Source organism: Phytophthora ramorum (assembly GCF_020800215.1).
Source record: "Phytophthora ramorum isolate Pr-102 chromosome Unknown Phyram_PR-102_s0014, whole genome shotgun sequence".
Classification (NCBI taxonomy): domain Eukaryota; phylum Oomycota; class Peronosporomycetes; order Peronosporales; family Peronosporaceae; genus Phytophthora; species Phytophthora ramorum.
The window spans coordinates 1,143,143-1,162,290 of NW_027150660.1; the positions used below are offsets into that span (position 1 = coordinate 1,143,143).

The following is a 19,148-nucleotide window of genomic DNA, read 5'->3' on the forward strand; positions in this document are numbered from 1 at the left end:
GACCATTTGTCAGTCCTACACTTGTCATGATTCGCTTTGGCAACCTCCATGTACTTTCTCCAGTTCGAAGCAGTCAATACGACCCACTCTACCTGCTTCGCGCCCAGACTAGGCTTCAAGTAGATGGTAGTATCATCTCGAATGGTCTTGATTTTGTATTACCACAGTGCAGAAGTAGCAATTCTGTCTTTGATAGTGCGCACGTCTTCAATTGTAGCTTCGTCTTCATTGAACGTACAAGTGGGAGACTCGATGCTGACGTTTGTTCGACTGGTTTTAGTGATAGCGCCGACTTTGACGGAGACGCATGCGAGGGTCATTGTGTGTGAGGTCTGTGTCGAATTTATTTGTGTTGAGCTCTATTGAGGGTTACCGTATGGTATCGGTTATTGACCGTGAACCGGTCCAATCCGAACCCACGTCGATTAAGCCACCGCCGATTACGCAATCTATGAGTACAAGATTGTTGGTACAAGTGGGCATCGACGTGGCGCTCTCTCATTGGCTAACGTAACTCAATATCCAGTAAAGAGTCAAGTAGTGTGTATACAGTAGGTCTAGAGATAGCGAGAAGGCTAGCGAGCTAAAGATATCAATCAATCACTTTCGAATCTTCTTTCTACCCCTCAAATAGTCAACTTCCTTCGCTCCGGTCTCGCTCAGAGTGTTGTTCCCCTCCGCTCCGCCAAGTTTCACGGTGTCCAAGATCCATACCTTCCATCAAGCTCTGAATGACGTCGGTACTTCGGACATTCATATTTATATTTAAATCGGTTCGGCGCCTGGTAAGAATTATTCATCGTAATTAGAAGTTTAATTGTAGACAGCCGGCTCTTAAACGCCGAGAGCCGCATCTGATTTAGAAATCACTAAGACCCGGGTGGTCTTATTTAGACTCTCAATCGGCGGACTTGCAATTTGATTAGTAAAACTAATCGGTTTTCACAATACATCAATTTCCAGGTTAAAAAAATAGCAGGGCATAACGGCTGTTTTCAGCCTCGTGACGAATACGCGTCGTTACGGATCTTTATCCGAAATAGTGACAGAGGGATGGGGTCGAGCGATGTCAACCCTCGACCCTTGTCCGAGTGTAGACCGGGGTGGCGACCTGACGTTGGCAGCTCTTGTTCCTTACTGGGATCGTGATCTAAAATACGCGCTGTGTGACGGGGGGTCACACACACCGTACCCTTAGAGGAAGCGTCAACGCGCTAACCACAACAGACAACTGGTGTCACTGCTGTAAGCGTGCCTTCCTCTGTCGTTTCTGGGTACCGAGTATTAAACGACTTGCAAACTTCCGGGTTAGAGTTAAACTGTCTGTAGTAATCTCACTTGTAGGGTTCAACCTACTGTAAATTATTTGGATACTGAACACCTGTCTAAACTGACGATCTTCCGAATGGGTGGCCCCCATTCGACCCACTACGGTAAGTCCGACTCCGTATCTAGTGTGATGTACACTATCTACTGCAGGGTGCCACACACCAACTCGTGTGAGGAACGTAATTGTACTTAGTGCACAGTGCAAACCACACCGAAGAACAATGCGTCTGCCCCTTTCATAAGTTCTTTTACTCGGCAACGGTGTAGGCCAGCGTGGCCCCATTCCACATTGTAATTGGTCAATCGCTCCCCTATTATTCTCGAATGGTAATCAGATGTACATGCATTCGACCCAAGTCTTGAATCGCCATCTCAGGAGGATCACTAAGCCGCGAGGCGGTTTGAAAGCGGTCCGTGTGCTCACAAAAGGGTTAATCCACGGCATTGTCACGTGCCTCGAGCCGAGTCGAGGCTTGACCTCTTTGTCCCAAGATCATTCGAACCTTTGATTAATCCGTTTTGCATCGGAACACGTAGCTGAATATAAAACACCACAAAGTAAACAGTAATACCCAGTCAGAAAGTTCAAATTCCATTTTCCAAGACATGATACTAACTCTGATCTGAACAATGGTATAGGTCAAAATAGATGAAGCCAGGAATTTCATCACGACCGCATATTCAATCCGTTGGTCAGATGTTAAAGTATTAGCCACAGAAAATTCAAACGATCCGCAAAACAGTCGGAATGTCTGCTCTACCCATACCAGCATTGCACTGGGGAATTTGCTGGCTCGGATAATCACATCGCGTGCAACACCGCTTGGTTTCTTACCTCGACCCTTTCATAAGACACCCAGTGACCAAACGCGATGCGACCGAGCAAACGCGAAAGGTGATAGTTGCGTGTATTGCGACACAGTTTTCCGTGTCTGAAATGACCACCAAGCAAGAAAAATCTATTAGGCTTCTGCTTTGAGGACTGCCTTGGCTTCTAAACGATAGCTATCAACTACCTGTATAACATTATAACGTTGCATTATCCATATGTGCTTGAATACTCACAACATCGGAATATAAAATGTATAACCTTATCTAGAGCACTAATGGCGGATTTCCAGCGATACAATCACCAAGCTGTTGTCTGGACAGTATGTCAGAGCAGAATACGACGTCTCCCAGAATATTATATCGGTTAGTGTATGTTGTGCTGATTGAGCCAATGACATTCAGGTAAGTTGATTAATCATACACTACCATTCTACTTGAGCCTCATTCTGCATAATATACCTCAACAAAGTGCTCTTGAGAGCTCGAAACTATAGGGAGTCCAAATTTGGCTATTATGACCGCAATATCAGATTTTACGATCTAAAACACCCCTTGTATCTAACTGCCGTATTTGGAAAGTTATCCTCTTCTGGGGGTAAGTTAACGCCAAAGTTCGACTTTACTCATTTTGACTTATACAAAGCTGTGCCCGCAAGAATCACATTGATTGTGTTCCCGGACCAACGACCCGTCCCAGATGGAATGCTCCACGGACGCGCTCGTACCTTTGATGTGCGGTATTCACTTTTCTCGACACATCACTTTTGGAGTCCACCCAGGTGTGCGACTTCTTGCTCCATCCAAGAAGACTTCACAATAGCGTAAATAATACAACCAATCCCCCCCCCCCCCCCCCACACACACACAAAAACATCTGCCTTATAAGGCCTCGATCGACAGAACCGTAGATGATCGCGCCAAGGATACATGGTGGTCGATGTCCATCCAATCTCTGGAAGGAGCCGTCCAGCTCCAAGTCCGGTCAGATAACCACTGACAGTTCTCGCTCAAGCCGTGGAAGAGCATAGCCCGCCTGGCCACCGGGTACACAAGGTAACTACACGGTACTGATCACGCCAGATCAACGGAGTATCCCTCCGACAGTCCGTAGTCCGGACTTACCGCAAGCAAGCTTCGATCGCGTCGAATCTTCGTGACCCTGCTTCGCCGCAGAAGGGATGTCGTCGGTGAAGACTGGGTCGCTCGTGCAGCGAGAAGGGGGCACGAAGAGATGTCGTCGTCCAAACAGCGAAAATCCACGATATTTCGTAGTTTTGACCCGGATGAAGCTCACCAAGAAGATATTGCCCGCGGCGATGGCCAAGCAAGCCGTCAAGACACTAAGCATGCCCATAAAGGAACCAGGACAACCGCAGTAAGTCGGCGACCTGGTAGTCTGTAATGGTAAAATCAGTCGAATAGAGATACACCATCATCTACATGAGCGCGTTCGTCGTGCTTGTAGGAACTCTGCAATAGACAGTCCTTGATATGTCTCTCGCACTTCATGGCCAACATGCCAAGAACTGACTGTTGGAGTAGTCATGACTGAGTGTTGGGCTACGAGTTGACCCTTGCGGCTCTCCTTGAAGGCAAGGTACATGCCGACTTTGTCTACAACCACGCCCAAAATTCTCGCGCTGCATGCACACGCTACAGCTTGCAAGGCATTCGCATACTCCTTGAATGTCACCCAACCTCCGACATCTACGGCTCCATAATGATGAATCGATTATGGAGTGCTGCGAATCCGTGGTCTCTCTGATTGGTCCATATAACTCCCAACAGTCTTACTGGATTCGTTAAAAGTATAGTTTACTTGCAAAATCATCCACTCGATTGGTCAATAATATCAATAGTGAAGGGAGATTTAACAGAGCACAATCAAACTCTATTCCAGTTGGTCGAGATGGACGAGATCGCGCTGTTGCAGCAGCAGTTGGCGGCCGTGCAGCAGCAGGAGGCGGCGCTCAAGCTATCGGACCACAACGTGGTGGACCTGCTGCTCAAACTCCAGCAGCTCGGCAAGCTGCAGGTGATCCACACACGCACGGGGAAGCAGTTCCTGACGCCGCTGCAGGTCCAGCGGGAGATCTCGGACTACGTGGCGCTGCATGGCGGGCGCCTGAGCCTCACAGAGCTGGAAAAGCTCGTCGACGTGGACCGCTCGCACGTGGACAAGCAGGCGGGCGCGCTCTGCAGAGGCAGCAGAGGCCACAAGGACACGTACCACGTGGTGAACAATGGTGAGGAGTTGCTCACGAGCTGGTATCTGGACGGCATCATGGAGGACACGGATGTGCTGCTGCAGGAGAGCGGCACGACGTCCATCGGAGACCTGGCGCAGCAGTTCGGCTTCGCGGTGGACTACATGCGGGAAGTGGTGCGTTCGCGGCTGGGCAGCATCCTCAAGGCCCGAGAGAGGGACAACGTGTTGTACACGGACTCGTACGTGGCGGCGCAGGAGGCGCGTGTCCGAGGAGTGTTTGCGGCCGTCACGAGACCCGTGTTCGTGCCGGATGTGCTGAGGAGCTTTAGCTTTGATGAAGCGGTGGCCAGTGACGCGCTGAACGAGCTCATACAGACGAAGGTGCTGATGGGCACGATGCGAGGAAGGGAGTACGTGCCGTACGTGTTCATGGCGGCCCAGAGGGAGAGCGTGTACTCGTTCTTTCAGCAGAACGGGTACTTGGAACATGCGAGAGCCAGGGAGCTGCAGGTTTCCCGCCCCTATGATTTTTTGAAGAAGAGGTTCCCGGATGCGGTGTCGCTGCAAGAGAGTGTGGTGAGTCGTGCACTGCAGTTGCAGCTTGAAGGGGCTGTGGAGGCGGCGGTGAATGATGGCACGTTCGTGGACGTGCGTCTATTGCTTCCCAGTGCTCTGCCTGCCGTGGATGTTGGCTTGCTCCTGGCCATGTCACCGGCGCTGGAAAAAGCAGGTCATGTGCCCAAGGCGTACCAGATTGCAGACAGCTATGCTGTCAGCTCGGGCTTTTTTGCCTCTTGCATGGAGAAGCTCGGTGAAGACGCCACGACAAAGGCGTCCCGCGCGGCAGCGCAGCAGAAGAACAGCGGCGTGAAAACTCAAGTGAAGGAAGGGAGACAAGAGGTGGAGGAAGACAATGACTCGGATGACGACGACTTTGGTGGGAAGAGAGGGAAGAAGGGGAAGCGTGGCAAAGGCGGTAACAAGCGCGACCAGGAAGAAAGTGGAGGCAAAAGCGGGAAGGCTGGGAAGGGCAAGAAGGGTAAAAGAGCATCTAAGCGCGGCGGCGATGGTGGCGAGGACGACGACAGATCATCTGCACCCACTCATGTATCCATCGTGCCGTCGCGCGAGGAGACGATTGCGTTGCTAGTGCAGTGGTTTCCGGCGGTCGAGGATCTAGAAGGCGACGAAGAGTTTCTCGATGGCATGGTGACGTATCTGAACCCGAAGATCGAAGATGTGTACTCGACCGCGCTGACCAAGGCGCTGTCTAGTATTCTCCGCGGTGATGCGGCGTCAATTCGTGAGCTGCGTAAGACATTCGAGGACCGCTTCGATGAGCAGTACACGAAGCTCCTTATCCTGGAGAAGGGCTTCAACAAGCTCTCGATGCAGGTAGATGCCAAGGATGCGGCCGGTATGGAGCAGCTCGCTCTTGTTGAGACCCATTTGCTCGAGTCCTCGGCAGTGGAGCTTTCAGCACTTGTCACGAGTTTCGTGGCTGAGGGCAACAGTCTGGAGCTGGAGGGTGTGCCACTTTTGTCGACTCCCAACGAAAGCGAAGAGAAGAGTGTTGCCGATCACATGGCCACTTTGAGTGATGAGAACAAAAAGGTACTCGAGTCGAGTCTTCCGCAGTCCACTACGAGCGCTCTAGTGCGGCTTTGGACGCTCGCCACGGCTGGCCGTCGATCGCTCACCGACTTTACGGCCCATGTCCCGATTCTGGTAGAAGCACTGAGCATGCCGCTTCGGAAGCTGGACCGTAAGAAGGAGCGCCAAGTCATCTTCAACTACCGACAGGAGACGCTCGCGGAGTTGGAGGAGAAGGCGTCTTTGGCTGTTGAGAGTAGCCAGCACTACGCTTTGGTTGCAGCGTTGGTTCTCCAGCTCTTGTTCCAGCAGCTCACGGGTCTACCAGGCAGCTTTCCTCGCAACACAGTCTCATACGGCGACATGGTGTTGAAGGGGTTCAAAGACTCGGTCCCCGAGAAGGCTATGGCTGTCCTTCAGGCGTTCGTAAGTTTGGCAGCCGCGCTTAGCGGCGACGAAGAAGCTGCCGAAGACCAAAAGAGGTCGTGGAGTGAAAGTCTCGATGCCGCTCGCGCGCTGGTGCTCCTGAAGGACCTGAACTCCGTAGAGTGACGAACTTGCTGGCGTAACTATTATCTGGCCGATGCTCTTCTAAAAGTAAGTTGGTGACAACAACTTGCTGATCCCAACAACACCAATGCACAACAATTATCACTAACCTCGGCTCAATTTGTGCTACATGTAGACACAGCAAATTCCGTGGCAACATCTGCGCAGACCAACGCGGTATTCGACCTGGTTGCTCGAACTTCTCCATACACGTAACTTGCATATGGCATTGACGCCTCAACTTCTCACTACACTTACTTACATGTACGTGCGTCGAGCCCGCTCCAGTCGCCGCATCTACTGCATTTCAACAGCAGCGACTGCGCCTTCGTCGACGTCTGGTAAATGGACTCAAGCGTGGGCCTAGTGGAGACCATGGGCGCGATCCTGGCTGCCAGATAGATATCTGTGCCTTGGTCCGGTAAGCTACATCGACTTTGGCTTCGAGTCGACCAGATCGCGACCAGCCCAAGGCAAGCACGAAGAAGCTTTGTCGTCCACAGTGCCGTGTCAAACCAGGCCGACCCCCCATCTCGCGAGGCTATCTTGCGCGGCCATCTGACTGAATTTGTCCCTGTCCGCTTCCAGCTCATCGCGTTACATTCGGAGCGCGCAGGACAAATCCTGAGCCCGCTCCTGCAGAGGCTATCGATGCATCATCACCGTCGTCCAAGTCGCCGCGTCCCAAGTGGGGACACTCGTCGATTCCGCTGGAAAGTGCGAGGGTATCGGCTAGATTCGACTGTCAAATCCACATGCCCGCGGCTCGCAAGACGCAGGACTTTTCCGAGTCCATGGCCGTGTGCGGAGCCAGCTCCACGTCCGTGGCCATGATGAACGCCAGCTTCAGCTACGAGAGCGGCGAGAGCAGCGCCACCTACGACTACAGCAGCCAGCGCAGCGATGAGCCCGTTGGCCAGCACCCGAGCTCTTTGCGTCGACGAGCGCCGCCTGCCGAGGCCATGAGGGAATCTGCTCGACTGGGTGATAAACGCCTGCACGAGTTGGGGGCTGCTGCTGCTTCCGGCGTGAACTGGAGCGAGCTCGACATGGAGTTGGCGGCGGCGAGCCTCAGCGAAAAGCACCAAAGCGTCTGGAAGCGGAAGAAGCTGCCGCGAGGGTACGCGACCAGCGACGCCATGAAGCTGTTCACCCGTCTCACTATCCGTGACCACCGGCACCATACTCGATGGGGACCCAAGGGGTTTGCAGTGCTAGCGGAAGGCGTCATGCCCTGCAGCGTGCAGGAGCTGCGCCTCGTGTTTCGAGTGGCCACCACCGACATCTTTCGCGACATGATGCGCTGCATTTATCGCCGCGAGTTCGTCGAGGGCGAGCACCTGCGCACCATCAAGATCCAGAGCGGGGCGGGGAACCCGGCGAGGGCGTTTGAGAGCCGAGAGCTGTCTGTCAAAGCCGCCACCTTCGAGAGCGGCGGCTTGTTTTCCAAGAACGAGGACTGGTGTTTCCTCGAGCTGCTGCAGCCCAGAAACAAAGCCAAGGAGGAGCAATCGGCGAGGCGAACAGCTTCGTCGACGTCCAGCGCGGTCAATATGGCGCCTCCGCCGGCCTTCACGCGAACGCTTGTGTCGATTTCCAGGGACAGCGTAAAAGCGCTGGCTCAGCCTTCGCGTGCGCAGCAGCACGTCCCCAACGTGGTCATCAACTACTCGTTTGAGGAAGACAGCAGTGGCCACGCCACTCGCGTGATTTTCCACGGCGAGTATCTACCCCCGGACGCCCACGACGCGTTCAAGCGCGCTGGACACGAGCGCCGCCTAGCGCGTCTGTGGCTGCTACGACTTGCTGCGAGCTGCCATCGGTTCCTTCTTGTTGTGCGCCGGCGTCGACTCGGAATGCAAGTGATCGTCAACAGCACACGCCTCCCGCTGGAGACTGTGGCGAACGTCCCTCGCTGCGCATGCTGCCGTCGGTCCTTCTCCAAGTTCTTCAAGCGCACCAAGAGGAGGCTGTGCTGTCTCTGTGGCTTCCTGGTGTGTGATAAGTGCGCGCATGCCCAGGAACGGGAGCACCGTGCACGCGGCGACACGCGCCCGCAGATCGAACAGGTGCGCGTGTGCGAGCGCTGCCTCGTCCGCGTGGACCAAGCTCGCTACACTGCAGTGACCGAAGAGGATCTGCGCCCGGCACGAGTGATATCCGACGCGGACTCTCCGGTCTCCCGTGCGAACAGCACTCCAAGCGGAAGTCTCCGCGGCAGGACAAGACCCACACTCAAAACAAGGCCGGCGTCACTAAACGATCTGTTGCTGGACACCCTGGCCGACGCGACTGCGGGTGGCGCAGCCCAGCGAAGACGAAAGGCCAGTGTGCTGAGTGTTATGAGGGACATTGTCGACGAGGAACGCGCTCGGAGACGATCAAGCGCTGCTAGGATCCGCAGCACGTCGGTGGGCGTAACCAGAAATGGTCTGCCATTGCTTGGAGAACACCATGAAGAGAGTGAGGAGGAAGGGAGCGAGCAGGGAGGGACTGACGACGTGGATCGTCTCGAGCAACTCTGGGGCGAGGACCCGCGCTGGGAAGACGACTATCCACTAGCCAACGCCGACTCGAGAGGCTACGCCATCGAGTTCCCCGAGGACCCGACGGAAGTCCTCATCCCTCCCATTCCGAACAACGAGTACCAGCGACTGCAGCTCATTCGCGAGCAGCAGCTGAACGAGCTCGGCGATGTGCCCGAGCTAGGCATCATTTGCTCGTTAGCCTCGAAGGAACTCAGTTGTGCGGTGAGCATGATCACCGTCGTGGACAAGGCCCAACTGCACGTGTTGGCCTCTACCCACCCGGCAGTAGCCGGCGGCCACTCGTACCCGAGAGCGCAGGGCTTCTGCGCCCAGACCATCCTCGACCCCATGCCGCTCGTGTCTCGCCACGTTCAGGCCGACGTGCGCTTCAGTGCCATGTCGAGCGTCCGCAAGATGGGGATCAACTTCTACTGCGGATTCCCGTTGATGGGGTCGGACGGCCAGACGGTCATCGGCTCCGTGTGCTGCGCCGACCCGCAAGCACGCGACCTCACACGGTCGCAGTATGCTGCCATGAGCAGTCTGGCCAGCACCGCTTCACGCGTCGTTCAGCGAGCCGCGGAGCGTCGAGCTCTGCGCGAAGACACCGTGGAGTGCTAGAGTCCAAGTGAAGGACCAAGCATGTAAGTAGGAGTGGTCGTGTATCCTAGAATTTGCCATAATGCACCTGCAGTTTCAGATCCCAGTATTTCCGTCTTGCCAGGCATGGCGTTGACTCGAGCCAAGAAGCGGTCGGGCACTGTCTTCTCTCGCGATGAGATCGGCGTCGAGCAGCTGCAGTCACTCAAGGAGAAGTTCGCAGACGGAGACTTGACCGAGAAGGAGTTTGTGAGCCTCTTCCGCGAGATCGTCGATGCCTCGCTCAGCGAGACGCAGCTCACAGAGCTGTACGGGTCCACCATACGCTGCGTACCGTGGTGAGGTCTCACCATTAACTGTGTTGGCAGGTTCCAAAAGATCGACGCGAACTCGGACGGGACTGTGGACTGGGATGAACTTACCAATGTACGCGGCACAAGCTTCTTCTTGCGCTTATCACAGCCGCTTCTAACCACTTGTGGCACTGCTTGTTGGCTAGTACATGTTCCTCAGTGGGAGCGGCAGCGACGAATACACGGGCGATGACGGGAATTCATGCTACGAGACTGCGTTCCCTGAAAAGTTCTCGGGTGACGTCGGCGGGAATGGTCCTGGGGGCTCTGCGTCATCCGCCCCGACCGACACGATGGGCAACGTCACAGGAAGCAGCGGTGGGACGCTCGGTCTTGGACTTCTGCCGCATCACAAGGACGTGATCACTCGCGTTGTACGCTTAGAACGGCCAAGCGTCTACCTCACGACCAGCAAGGATGGCAGCGTGCGTACCTGGAGTGCGAACTCACTAGCCCCGCAGCAAGTTCTGGCTTCCGGGCGCGACTGGCTAACGGACTGCTGCGTGATGAAGCGCTCGAATCGCCTTGCCGTGTCTTCCATGAACCGCACCCTCAGCTTCTACGACCTGAATTCTGGCCAGCTTATCGGAGACCTTGTGGACTACTCGCGACGGCAGTGCATCCCGCTGTGCCTTGCCTACGTTGAAAAGCCGTCAGATGACCGTGAAGCAATCGTTGTTGGAGACGACACAGGCGGCATCTCGGTGCTGACGTGCTCAGATCAGTGGCTGGCTTGCGATGGTCGATCTCCGCCGCCAGGATCGACAACTACCACATCGTCCAGTGCTAGCAACGCGGGTAGCGGTGCTGGAGTCAATGGATCAAACACAGGCAGCGCAAATTCCTCTGGTCCTGCCGGGGCGTCGTCGGGGTCTTCAACGGCAGCAATAGGAAATACAGGAGCTGGGAATGGAAGCCAAACCGCGACAACTACTCCGATCAGTAACCCAAGCAGCGTTGGCAGCGGTGGTGGCAACCCTACAGGCAGCGCAGTGCTGGAAGCTCAAGGGTTTTCATCGCGCGTCAAGTTCCAGAAGCACACGGACTGGATCACTCGCGTCAAATGGGTCCTGGACATGCGAGCGGTGGTGGCAACGTCACTGGACGCCACCGTGTCAATCCTTGACGTGGATCGGTTAGTGGTCAAGTTCGAGTACACTCGCCACCGCAAGGGTGTCTTCGACTTGGCGTGGTGTGCGAGCACGCGGCTGATCGCCAGCTGCGGAATGGAGCGTGACATTCACATTTGGAACCCGTACAGCTCCCAGCGAGCTGTTGCGACGCTCAAAGGCCACACGAGCTCGGTTCTGCATCTCGTAAGCGATGACGACAACTTCCAAATCGTGTCGGCGGCCGCAGACAACACCGTCAAGGTCTGGGATGTCCGGAACCACCGGTGTCTCCAGACGTTTGTGGTAGATCGCCACCGAGGAGGAAACTCGGCCAACAGCTCTGGGGCTTCCGGTCATTCATCAGGTTCCGGAGCTGCCGCGGCGTTGTATGCGTCAGGTGGCGCTGGGGGGAGTTTGAGTGCCGAGAACCGCGTGTCGGCTCTGCTTTTCGACGGCAAGCAGCCGTGTCTGATGAGTGCGACGACCCAACTCACTCGTTGGGCAGTGAAAGAGTCCGATGGAGCTGGCTCACAGGGCGCCGACGATCTGGATGAGAGTCCTGTTGCCAACTTGGCTACTGCGAGGAAGGCGAAACTGCGTGGAGGGGTCCCGGTCGAACGTCCGACACGGTTGGCGTGCTACAACAATGTCTTCCACCAGGTAGTGACGGCTGCGATGGACGCCGAGTCTGCCATCAAGACTTGGAGCGCAGAGACTGGAGACGAAATCTCGAGCTTCACTCATGCCCACGGCCCGAATCCCGTGACTAGCATCGCTTTTGACCACGCTGGTCGAAGGCTACTCACGGGTTCGCATGACGGCGAGCAACTGAAGATGTGGAACTTCAGCAACGGAGCACTCGTCAAGCAATTCCACAAGAAGGAGCCCCCGGTAGTGAGCTCTCTATTGTCCACGACAACTCCGGCGACGGCAGGGACGGTGGCCAGCAGCGCAGCTCTGCCCGACGATCCTTCTGCTGGCTCCGGAAGCGCAGAATCTGTCGATACAACTGCAGCCCCTCGAAAGCGAAAAGTGCGAGACATCATGCTGCTGCCAGCTTCCTTTGGGATGGATCACGAAGGCCGTCGGGGTGACTCTGTGGTGATGGCCCAGACTGAGCTCCCATCGCCAACACGTGTCCGTCTTCAGCATGGCCAAGAGCACCCGACGGCAGCGCCTCCGCCCAACCAGACTCCTCGCCCAGAAGCTGGACAAGCTGCGCAAGGTGAGCCAAGAGGGCCAAGCCCCAGACCTCGACCACCTGCAGCCGGAGCCAAAACGCCACGCACTGCTCGATGCTCGGAGACGTCTCGTTATCGACAGCACGAGATCACTAGCATCATGGACATCGAGCGCAACTTGCGCGTGGGAATGGGAGACTTCATTTGTCAGCGGTTCGTGTGCTCTGTAGGATGGGACCGCCAGCTTTTCGTGTGGGCTGACAAGAACGACGAGTCAGAGGCACTGCCCGTGCATGTTCTTCCTCCTGATAGTGAAGGCGACGATGAGGACCATGACCCAGACGAAATCGACCATGGTCGACGCGGCAGGCGCCGTCGAAGACGACAGCAGCACACGATGGATGTGCTCACTCTAGCTTACTTACCGCCCGCATATGTGGCCACCGCTGGCCTGGATGGCTTAGTGCTGCTCTGGTCTCTCAACTCCGGAGAGCTAGTCGCCCCACTCCACCAAAACTCTGGGCCAATCGAGTCGTTGTGGTACGCAGAAAAGCTCGAGCTCCTCTTCGCTGCAGGTGAGCGAGGCGTCCTGCTGTGCTTTGACCGATCCATGGCGACGCAAGGTGAAATTCCTCTGGACGTGTCAATGCAGAGCCCGACGTCACCTTCGGACGCTTCGAAGCCGGCAATCCTGGAGCCTGTCACCGTCCTGCGATGCGATAAAGCCAACACGCACCTTGTCTCTGGTGATGCTGCAGGTTTCGTCAAAGTTTGGGAGCTCCGTGTGGCTCGAAGCCACGAAGGAGTGGAGCTTGCGTTGGTCTGCACGTGGCGTCTCGGTACTAACCCGAATAGCCAACAGGGGGCAGCGAACTCGCTTTCGGCGCCGAGCCGGCGGGTGCTTAGTGCCGACTTCGTGGAGAACCTCAGTCGTGTGTCTGAGCTGTTCTTGATATTCTCGTGCGCTGACGGCGACGTCAGCATCTGGTCGCTAGATGGCGTGCAAGTGGGTAGCTTTGGAGGCCGCCACCGCACCTGGCAGCTCGGACGTCCATCCACTTACGCGTCGTCACAGTCGTGCTGCGACTGGGGGTGGATGCCTCGACGACGCCGGTCTTCGTTTGCAAGCAACTCGGTTCTCCGTGAAGAATTCGACGCCCAGGCATCCGATGAAAACGACGCGGATGAACTGGCAGCCAAGGACGAAACGATCGCTAACGCGCTCCAGCCGCCCACGGCCGTCTTCATCAAGAACTGCACGATTGGTGCTCTTAACGGCTCCATCTCGGAGCCGCGTGAAAACTTCTTGCTGGAAGACACCATGCCCAAGCCAGGAGAAGTGTGGATGTGCGTATCCGGTCATCGCTCACGGGCTGCAGCGCAGAACGCCTCCAAGAAGCAGGACGACGCCGATGGCGACGCGTCTGGAGGTTCCTTCAGGCGTATTGATCGGAAGAGCTTACTGTCCACCGTGAGCAATGCCGCGATTCTCAGTCGAAGAAGCAGTCCGTTTGGACCGGGCAACAACAATGGTGAGCTGCGAACACTCGCAACCACAGCGTATCTCAAGAGGAAACTCGCTGACGTCAACGGGGAAGTCACGGACCTCATCACGATTGTGAAAGTCACGCGTGGCGAGGTAAAGCGTCGCAGCAGAGGAGCTAGGGAGCGTGCAAGAGGGTCTGATCGATTGCTCTTGTTTGTAGATCTCGTGCTGGGATGGGGCTGCACACAACCCCCTCGGGGCGCTGAAGGTGCTGGACTTGAGCGAGTTCGTGCGCAAAGCTGGCTGGACGAAGCACGCACTGCTTTCGCACTTCATTGGGCGCGCGTTCCTGTAAGGTTTTGCAACTCTCCATGCTGTCGTAGGGCCCTGTAGACTGACGATATGGAGCATCTTCAGGGAAGGCGAGGCATCTTTTCGAGTTGCAGCCATTGCCATGCGGCCCGTGGATCCCGTACGTTTTCACACTGTGTTGGCGTGCCATAAATGCAGCTAACCTGCACTGCTCCTTGACGTTGGACGCAACAGACGAAACCCGACAAGAAGACGTACACGCTGGTGGATTCGGAGGCGAGGGAGCACGGGCTCCAGCCGCTGAATGAATCCATCTCGTCTGTTCGATTCAAGGCGCTCGAATCCTCGCGAACTGACCGGTTGCGACGCAGCGCCCCTCGTCGACGAACGCTTGCGTTGTCTTCAACACCCTCAACTGGTCTGGGCAGCACCTTGGAAGGGACGTCACAGTTGCAGACGTTGAGCATCGCTGACCAAGCTCTCAACGAGTTGATCGCTGGCTCGAGTGCTAACCCAGCAACGTCAAGAGGCAGCACGCCTGAGGCACTGGCGCTAGCTAGCAGTGTGGGCATGGGGGCTCGTACGCTGCCACTCGTTCGACCACGAGAGAAGCGTGTCATGGGCGGACTCCTTCCCAAGCGCTCGTCAGTGCGCAACCGGCTGGACCCGGCAGCGGACATTCGCCGAATTCACAACCCGGACGATATCCCCAAGAACTTCCGTGCGATGCTGCAGCGTAAGCGAGACAACAAGGACAGCAGCTTCGAAGGAATCCTCCCTGAGAATTGAACAACTATTAGAACAGCACATGGCACCCACTTCGTTACGCCGTGTCTGGCATTTGCTCTCAACGTGGAGCAGTACAGCTCTCGACATGTACACGGGATGCCCAGGGTGTATCCTTGCCGGAGAGCAATGCTACTGCAGGTCGTTTTCGCATGCCTAGCACAGCATTCGTGCTCGGACGTCTTCACAGATGCGGTGATACCCTTCAGCGTCCTGGGGGCTTTGCTTTCATGCTGCACGACAATAACGGCAAGGACAAGGTGGCATACAACGGTATTCGGTCTTTATTGCTTTATCGGACTGATACCCATCGCCAATAGTTACTACACCCTAGCACAACAAACACTTGGGTCACATTAGTGAGCACGGCCTTCCTCGATGGCGGACACGACGCTCAGCTTCTCGCCCACCACGCTCATCTTGTCCTCCGCACTGTGTCCAGGCTTGTGCTCGCGCTCCCACTCCTCCGTGCGGAACTCGTTCTCCATCTTGGCCATGACGACGGACGCCAGGCAGTTGCCCATGACGTTGGTGAGCGTACGGAGCATGTCCATGAGCCAGTCCACGCCGAGGATCAGCGCCACGGGCCACGACGGGATGTCGAACTGGTCCAGGGTCGAGGCGATGACGATGATGGAGGCCGAGCGCACGCCGGCCACACCCTTGGACGAGATCATGAGCATGAGCACCATGACGATCTGCTCGCCGACGGACTTGTCAACACCCGAAGCCTGGGCGCAGAAGACAGCAGCGAGCGACAGGTAGAGGGTCGAGCCGTCCAGGTTGAACGAGTAGCCGAAGGGCACCACGAACCCGGAAATGTGCGTCGACACGCCGTACTTCTCGAGCGCCTCGAAGACCTTGGGCAGCGCAGCCTCGGACGTGGCCGTCGTGTAGGCGATGATGAGCGGCTCGCGCATGGCAATGAGGAACTCCATGGCGTTGATCTTGAACATGATGCAAACGCCGCCGAAGACCACGATGATGAACAGGATGATCGTCACGTAGACCGTGGCAACCAGAGCGCCAAGGCTGCCCAGAGCCGACAGACCGTTCGATCCGATCGCGTCGGCAATGGCGAAGCACACGCCGATGGGGGCCGTCCAGATGACAATGTCCACGAACTTGAACATCATCTCCAGCACGGCACGGGAGAAGTCGATGATGAGGTACTTGTGCTTGTCCTGCAGCTGGGCCGTCGCAACACCGGTCAGAACGGCGGCAATGAGGACCTGCAGCAGCTCCGAGGAGCCCGAGCCGCCCATCATCTCACCCCACGTCTTGGGGGTCAAGTGCTCGATCCACTTCTCGAACGTGAACGACGACGTCGTGTCGCCCTCGTAGTCGTCACCCTGGGTGAGACCGACGTTGCCGGGCTTGACAAGGTTCACAGCAATGAGTCCGACGATGAGGGCCAGCGTGGTGACGATCTCGAAGTAGATGATGGACTTGAGTGCGAGGCGGCCGAGCTGCTTCATGTCCTTCTGGTCGGCGATGCCGATCACCAGCGACGAGAAGACGAGCGGGAACACGATGAACTGCACCGTGCGCAGGAAGATGTTCTTCATGGGGGCGGCCTTCTCGGAGAAGGTGGGGGCGAACTGGCCGAGGAGGATTCCGACGACCATGGCGGCAACGATCCAGAAGGTCAGGGACGTGAGGACTTTGCGGGCGGTGGACTTCTTGGCCGGAGCAGGCGGGTCCATGGCGACGTAGCTGTCGGTCATGGTGGCGACTTGGATTGACTGGATTGGCTTGCTGGCTGTTGGGTCGGCGGCAAATTCAGGAATGAGCAACTGGAGACCAAGGCGGACGTTGAGCGCTCGATCGATCGCCTACCCATCTACAAGTCCTGCGTACCACGACAAGTAAACCGCTCCGTATCTCGCGTGACAGCGGCATCGTCGACCCTCGCCTGCCAATGGAGCATTTGCTGTACCTCCTCAAATCTCGACAGTCTTGCGATGCATATAGGGCTGTCAACGTTTAGCGCTAAACTGACACAAACTGAAACTAAACTGACAACGTTGTCAGTTTAGTTTTTGCACGCGAAAACTGACACAGACTGACACTAAACTATCCAATGCTTTGTTTCATACATTTCTGATCTTGCTCGGTTGTGAGGTCTTTCCCCTCCGGCGGGAAGCTCCCGCCATCCCGACCCCAGCATTTTCAAGATGGAGGTCATGAAAGCGATCGTGCACGCTAGTGACGATGAAGATGGCATTGATGCACAGCCCCATGCGCGCAACGAGCTCTTCTAGCTGATATGGCGCAGCTTGTTCAAGAGAGAGAATTCGGCGTGTTCTCGTCTATTCGCATAATGTTGAGTATATCATCCAGAGGTATATCGTCAGGTAAGTGCGAAACAGCTGGTGATAGCTGAATAGTTTAGCGTCCGTTTGTGTCACTTTAGGCTAAACTGACAACTGCACAAAACGTTTTCTGTCAGTTGTCAGTCTACGCAAAACGTTGACAGCCCTCATGCATCATGCATACACTTTGCCGCATATTCATGCACTTTTTCGTTAATCACCGCAGGGCTCTGTACCACGTAACTTTAATTTGAAGGCCGGGAGCATCCCTACAGGATCGCCTTGTGCACTTTGCACCGGATTCCTAAAGCGGGCGATCGTACAGAGAAACAACAAGCTGGATGGGATGCCACTCACTGTCGACTTGCGTCCCATCAGGTTTGCTATCTCGAGGCAGTAACACTCATCTGGCGCGCGCTTCCGACTCAGACAGGGGCTCGCATTTGGCGACTTTTAGAAAATACACAACAAAAAAATATATTCGTGCAGCAATCTCTCAATCAGGTACCTTACTTTTTTCTTTCAGTTACACAGCGTCTTCGACGATCTTCTTGTTTGTTGTTAGGTCCGTGTCCAGAGAGCACGCAGTCATTTTTTAGCGGGCTTGTTCGGTAACGAGCGTACAAGCTCAAATCCTTTTCAGGTTTAACGACTCCCAGAAAAGAGCAGAGGAAGCAACACCGGATTGGAGAAGAGAAGGGCGGTTCTCAGTGTGTTGTATTGAAGTTCGAGCCTTCAACAGCCCTTTAAGCTCGGGGCCAGTATGAATCGTACGTTTTGCCCGGCAATCGATTGGTTTCAACGCGAAGGACAACAACAAGTCGCGCTTACCTCCGACCGAACCTTTTCTCGCAAAATCGTCGTGTGTACTTTTCGCCAACAAAGGCATGACACTTACGGTGCGAAGTACATGTACAAGCACAGCTACTTCGAAGGGCACACTACATGTTTTAATACACGTAGGACTTGGAAGAAGGTTGCAAGCACGAAAGAGCCTGTAGATTGATCCACCAAATCAGCCCCCAAGTCATGTGACGCTGGATTAATGGTTCCCGCACCATTAACATCGTTCCCGTTGAATCATCTGCAGGAGAGCATCCCGTCAAGAGAGCGAGAGCAAAAGGCAACACCTGCCTTGGGGCCGAATAAAAGGGGGCATTGAAGTGAGTGGTGCTGCACAGCAGGGCTTGTTTTACAGCACCACACTTACATGCCGCCAGCGTTGCAAACGCAGCGGGTGGCCAATTGGGCCCTATACATCTGTTGCCAGTGTCGTATGCCAGCCTGCAATTCTCTACTCCAGTTCAAAGTCTGCAGTCTTGAGCTATGTGCCCCGCTTACTGTGAAAGGGCATCCGATACAGCGGACCTAGAATACGCAACTACATGTATCGATCGTTTGAGAGGGCTCGCTGCTTGCTAGATTACGAGCCACGCCACCTACTAATGTGTACATGCCATCCTTGGCTATGGCGTACTACATGCAACTTCAATTTGAAGCGCCCCTTTTAGTGCTTTAATACCTTGAGCTGACAGCGATCCCGCGGTCAGCAAGCCAACGTCTTGATCCGAGAAAGTCCAAAGGTGCATGCCAGCTCAAAAGGCTGCCTATTCCTCGTTAGTTTACATGTCGTCTGCAACGTCGCTGTCCGCGCCCAAGAAGCCTTGGCCATTGCGTCAACTGCACACGACGACCTCAGCGTGGAGTGCACGCAGAAACTCGAAAGCTTGTGGGTGCTTCATTATGAGGCGCACCGGCAGCGACGACTGCACTCGAGACGTTGGGGTATCACCGCGGTTGTGTCTCTGGGTGACAACCACGAAATCGACCGAGCTCCAGCTACCAGAGTCCTGCATCACCTCCGTCGTTCTAGATGTACATGTACCCCACGCTATCGTGTACTACATGTAGTTGTAGATGTCAAGATCGTCGAAGTCTTGGGCTGGGCTCGGGGGTGAATGAAG

The 19,148-nt window shown here is 55.6% G+C and overlaps 4 protein-coding genes across 4 annotated transcripts; 3 read left to right on the forward strand and 1 right to left on the reverse strand.

The window, feature by feature from the left end:
• Positions 1–4,069: 4,069 nt before the first annotated feature.
• Positions 4,070–6,514, forward strand: KRP23_12245 (E3 UFM1-protein ligase 1-like protein; the record flags this gene model as incomplete). Its single annotated transcript, XM_067882838.1, has 1 exon — positions 4,070–6,514. One exon carries the CDS (start codon positions 4,070–4,072, stop codon positions 6,512–6,514), a length of 2,445 nt encoding a protein of 814 aa, XP_067739853.1.
• A 752-nt stretch (positions 6,515–7,266) lies between these two features.
• On the forward strand, positions 7,267–9,660 carry KRP23_12246 (uncharacterized protein; the record flags this gene model as incomplete). Its single annotated transcript, XM_067882839.1, has 1 exon — positions 7,267–9,660. The coding sequence occupies one exon, from the start codon at positions 7,267–7,269 to the stop codon at positions 9,658–9,660; it is 2,394 nt and encodes a 797-aa protein (XP_067739854.1).
• A 105-nt stretch (positions 9,661–9,765) lies between these two features.
• Positions 9,766–14,872, forward strand: KRP23_12247 (WD repeat-containing protein 64; the record flags this gene model as incomplete). Its single annotated transcript, XM_067882840.1, has 6 exons — positions 9,766–9,947; positions 10,008–10,065; positions 10,139–13,924; positions 13,992–14,122; positions 14,189–14,243; positions 14,318–14,872. 6 exons carry the CDS (start codon positions 9,766–9,768, stop codon positions 14,870–14,872), a joined length of 4,767 nt encoding a protein of 1,588 aa, XP_067739855.1.
• Positions 14,873–15,225: 353 nt separating this feature from the next.
• On the reverse strand, positions 15,226–16,596 carry KRP23_12248 (C4-dicarboxylate transport protein; the record flags this gene model as incomplete). Its single annotated transcript, XM_067882841.1, has 1 exon — positions 15,226–16,596. One exon carries the CDS (start codon positions 16,594–16,596, stop codon positions 15,226–15,228), a length of 1,371 nt encoding a protein of 456 aa, XP_067739856.1.
• Positions 16,597–19,148: the final 2,552 nt, after the last annotated feature.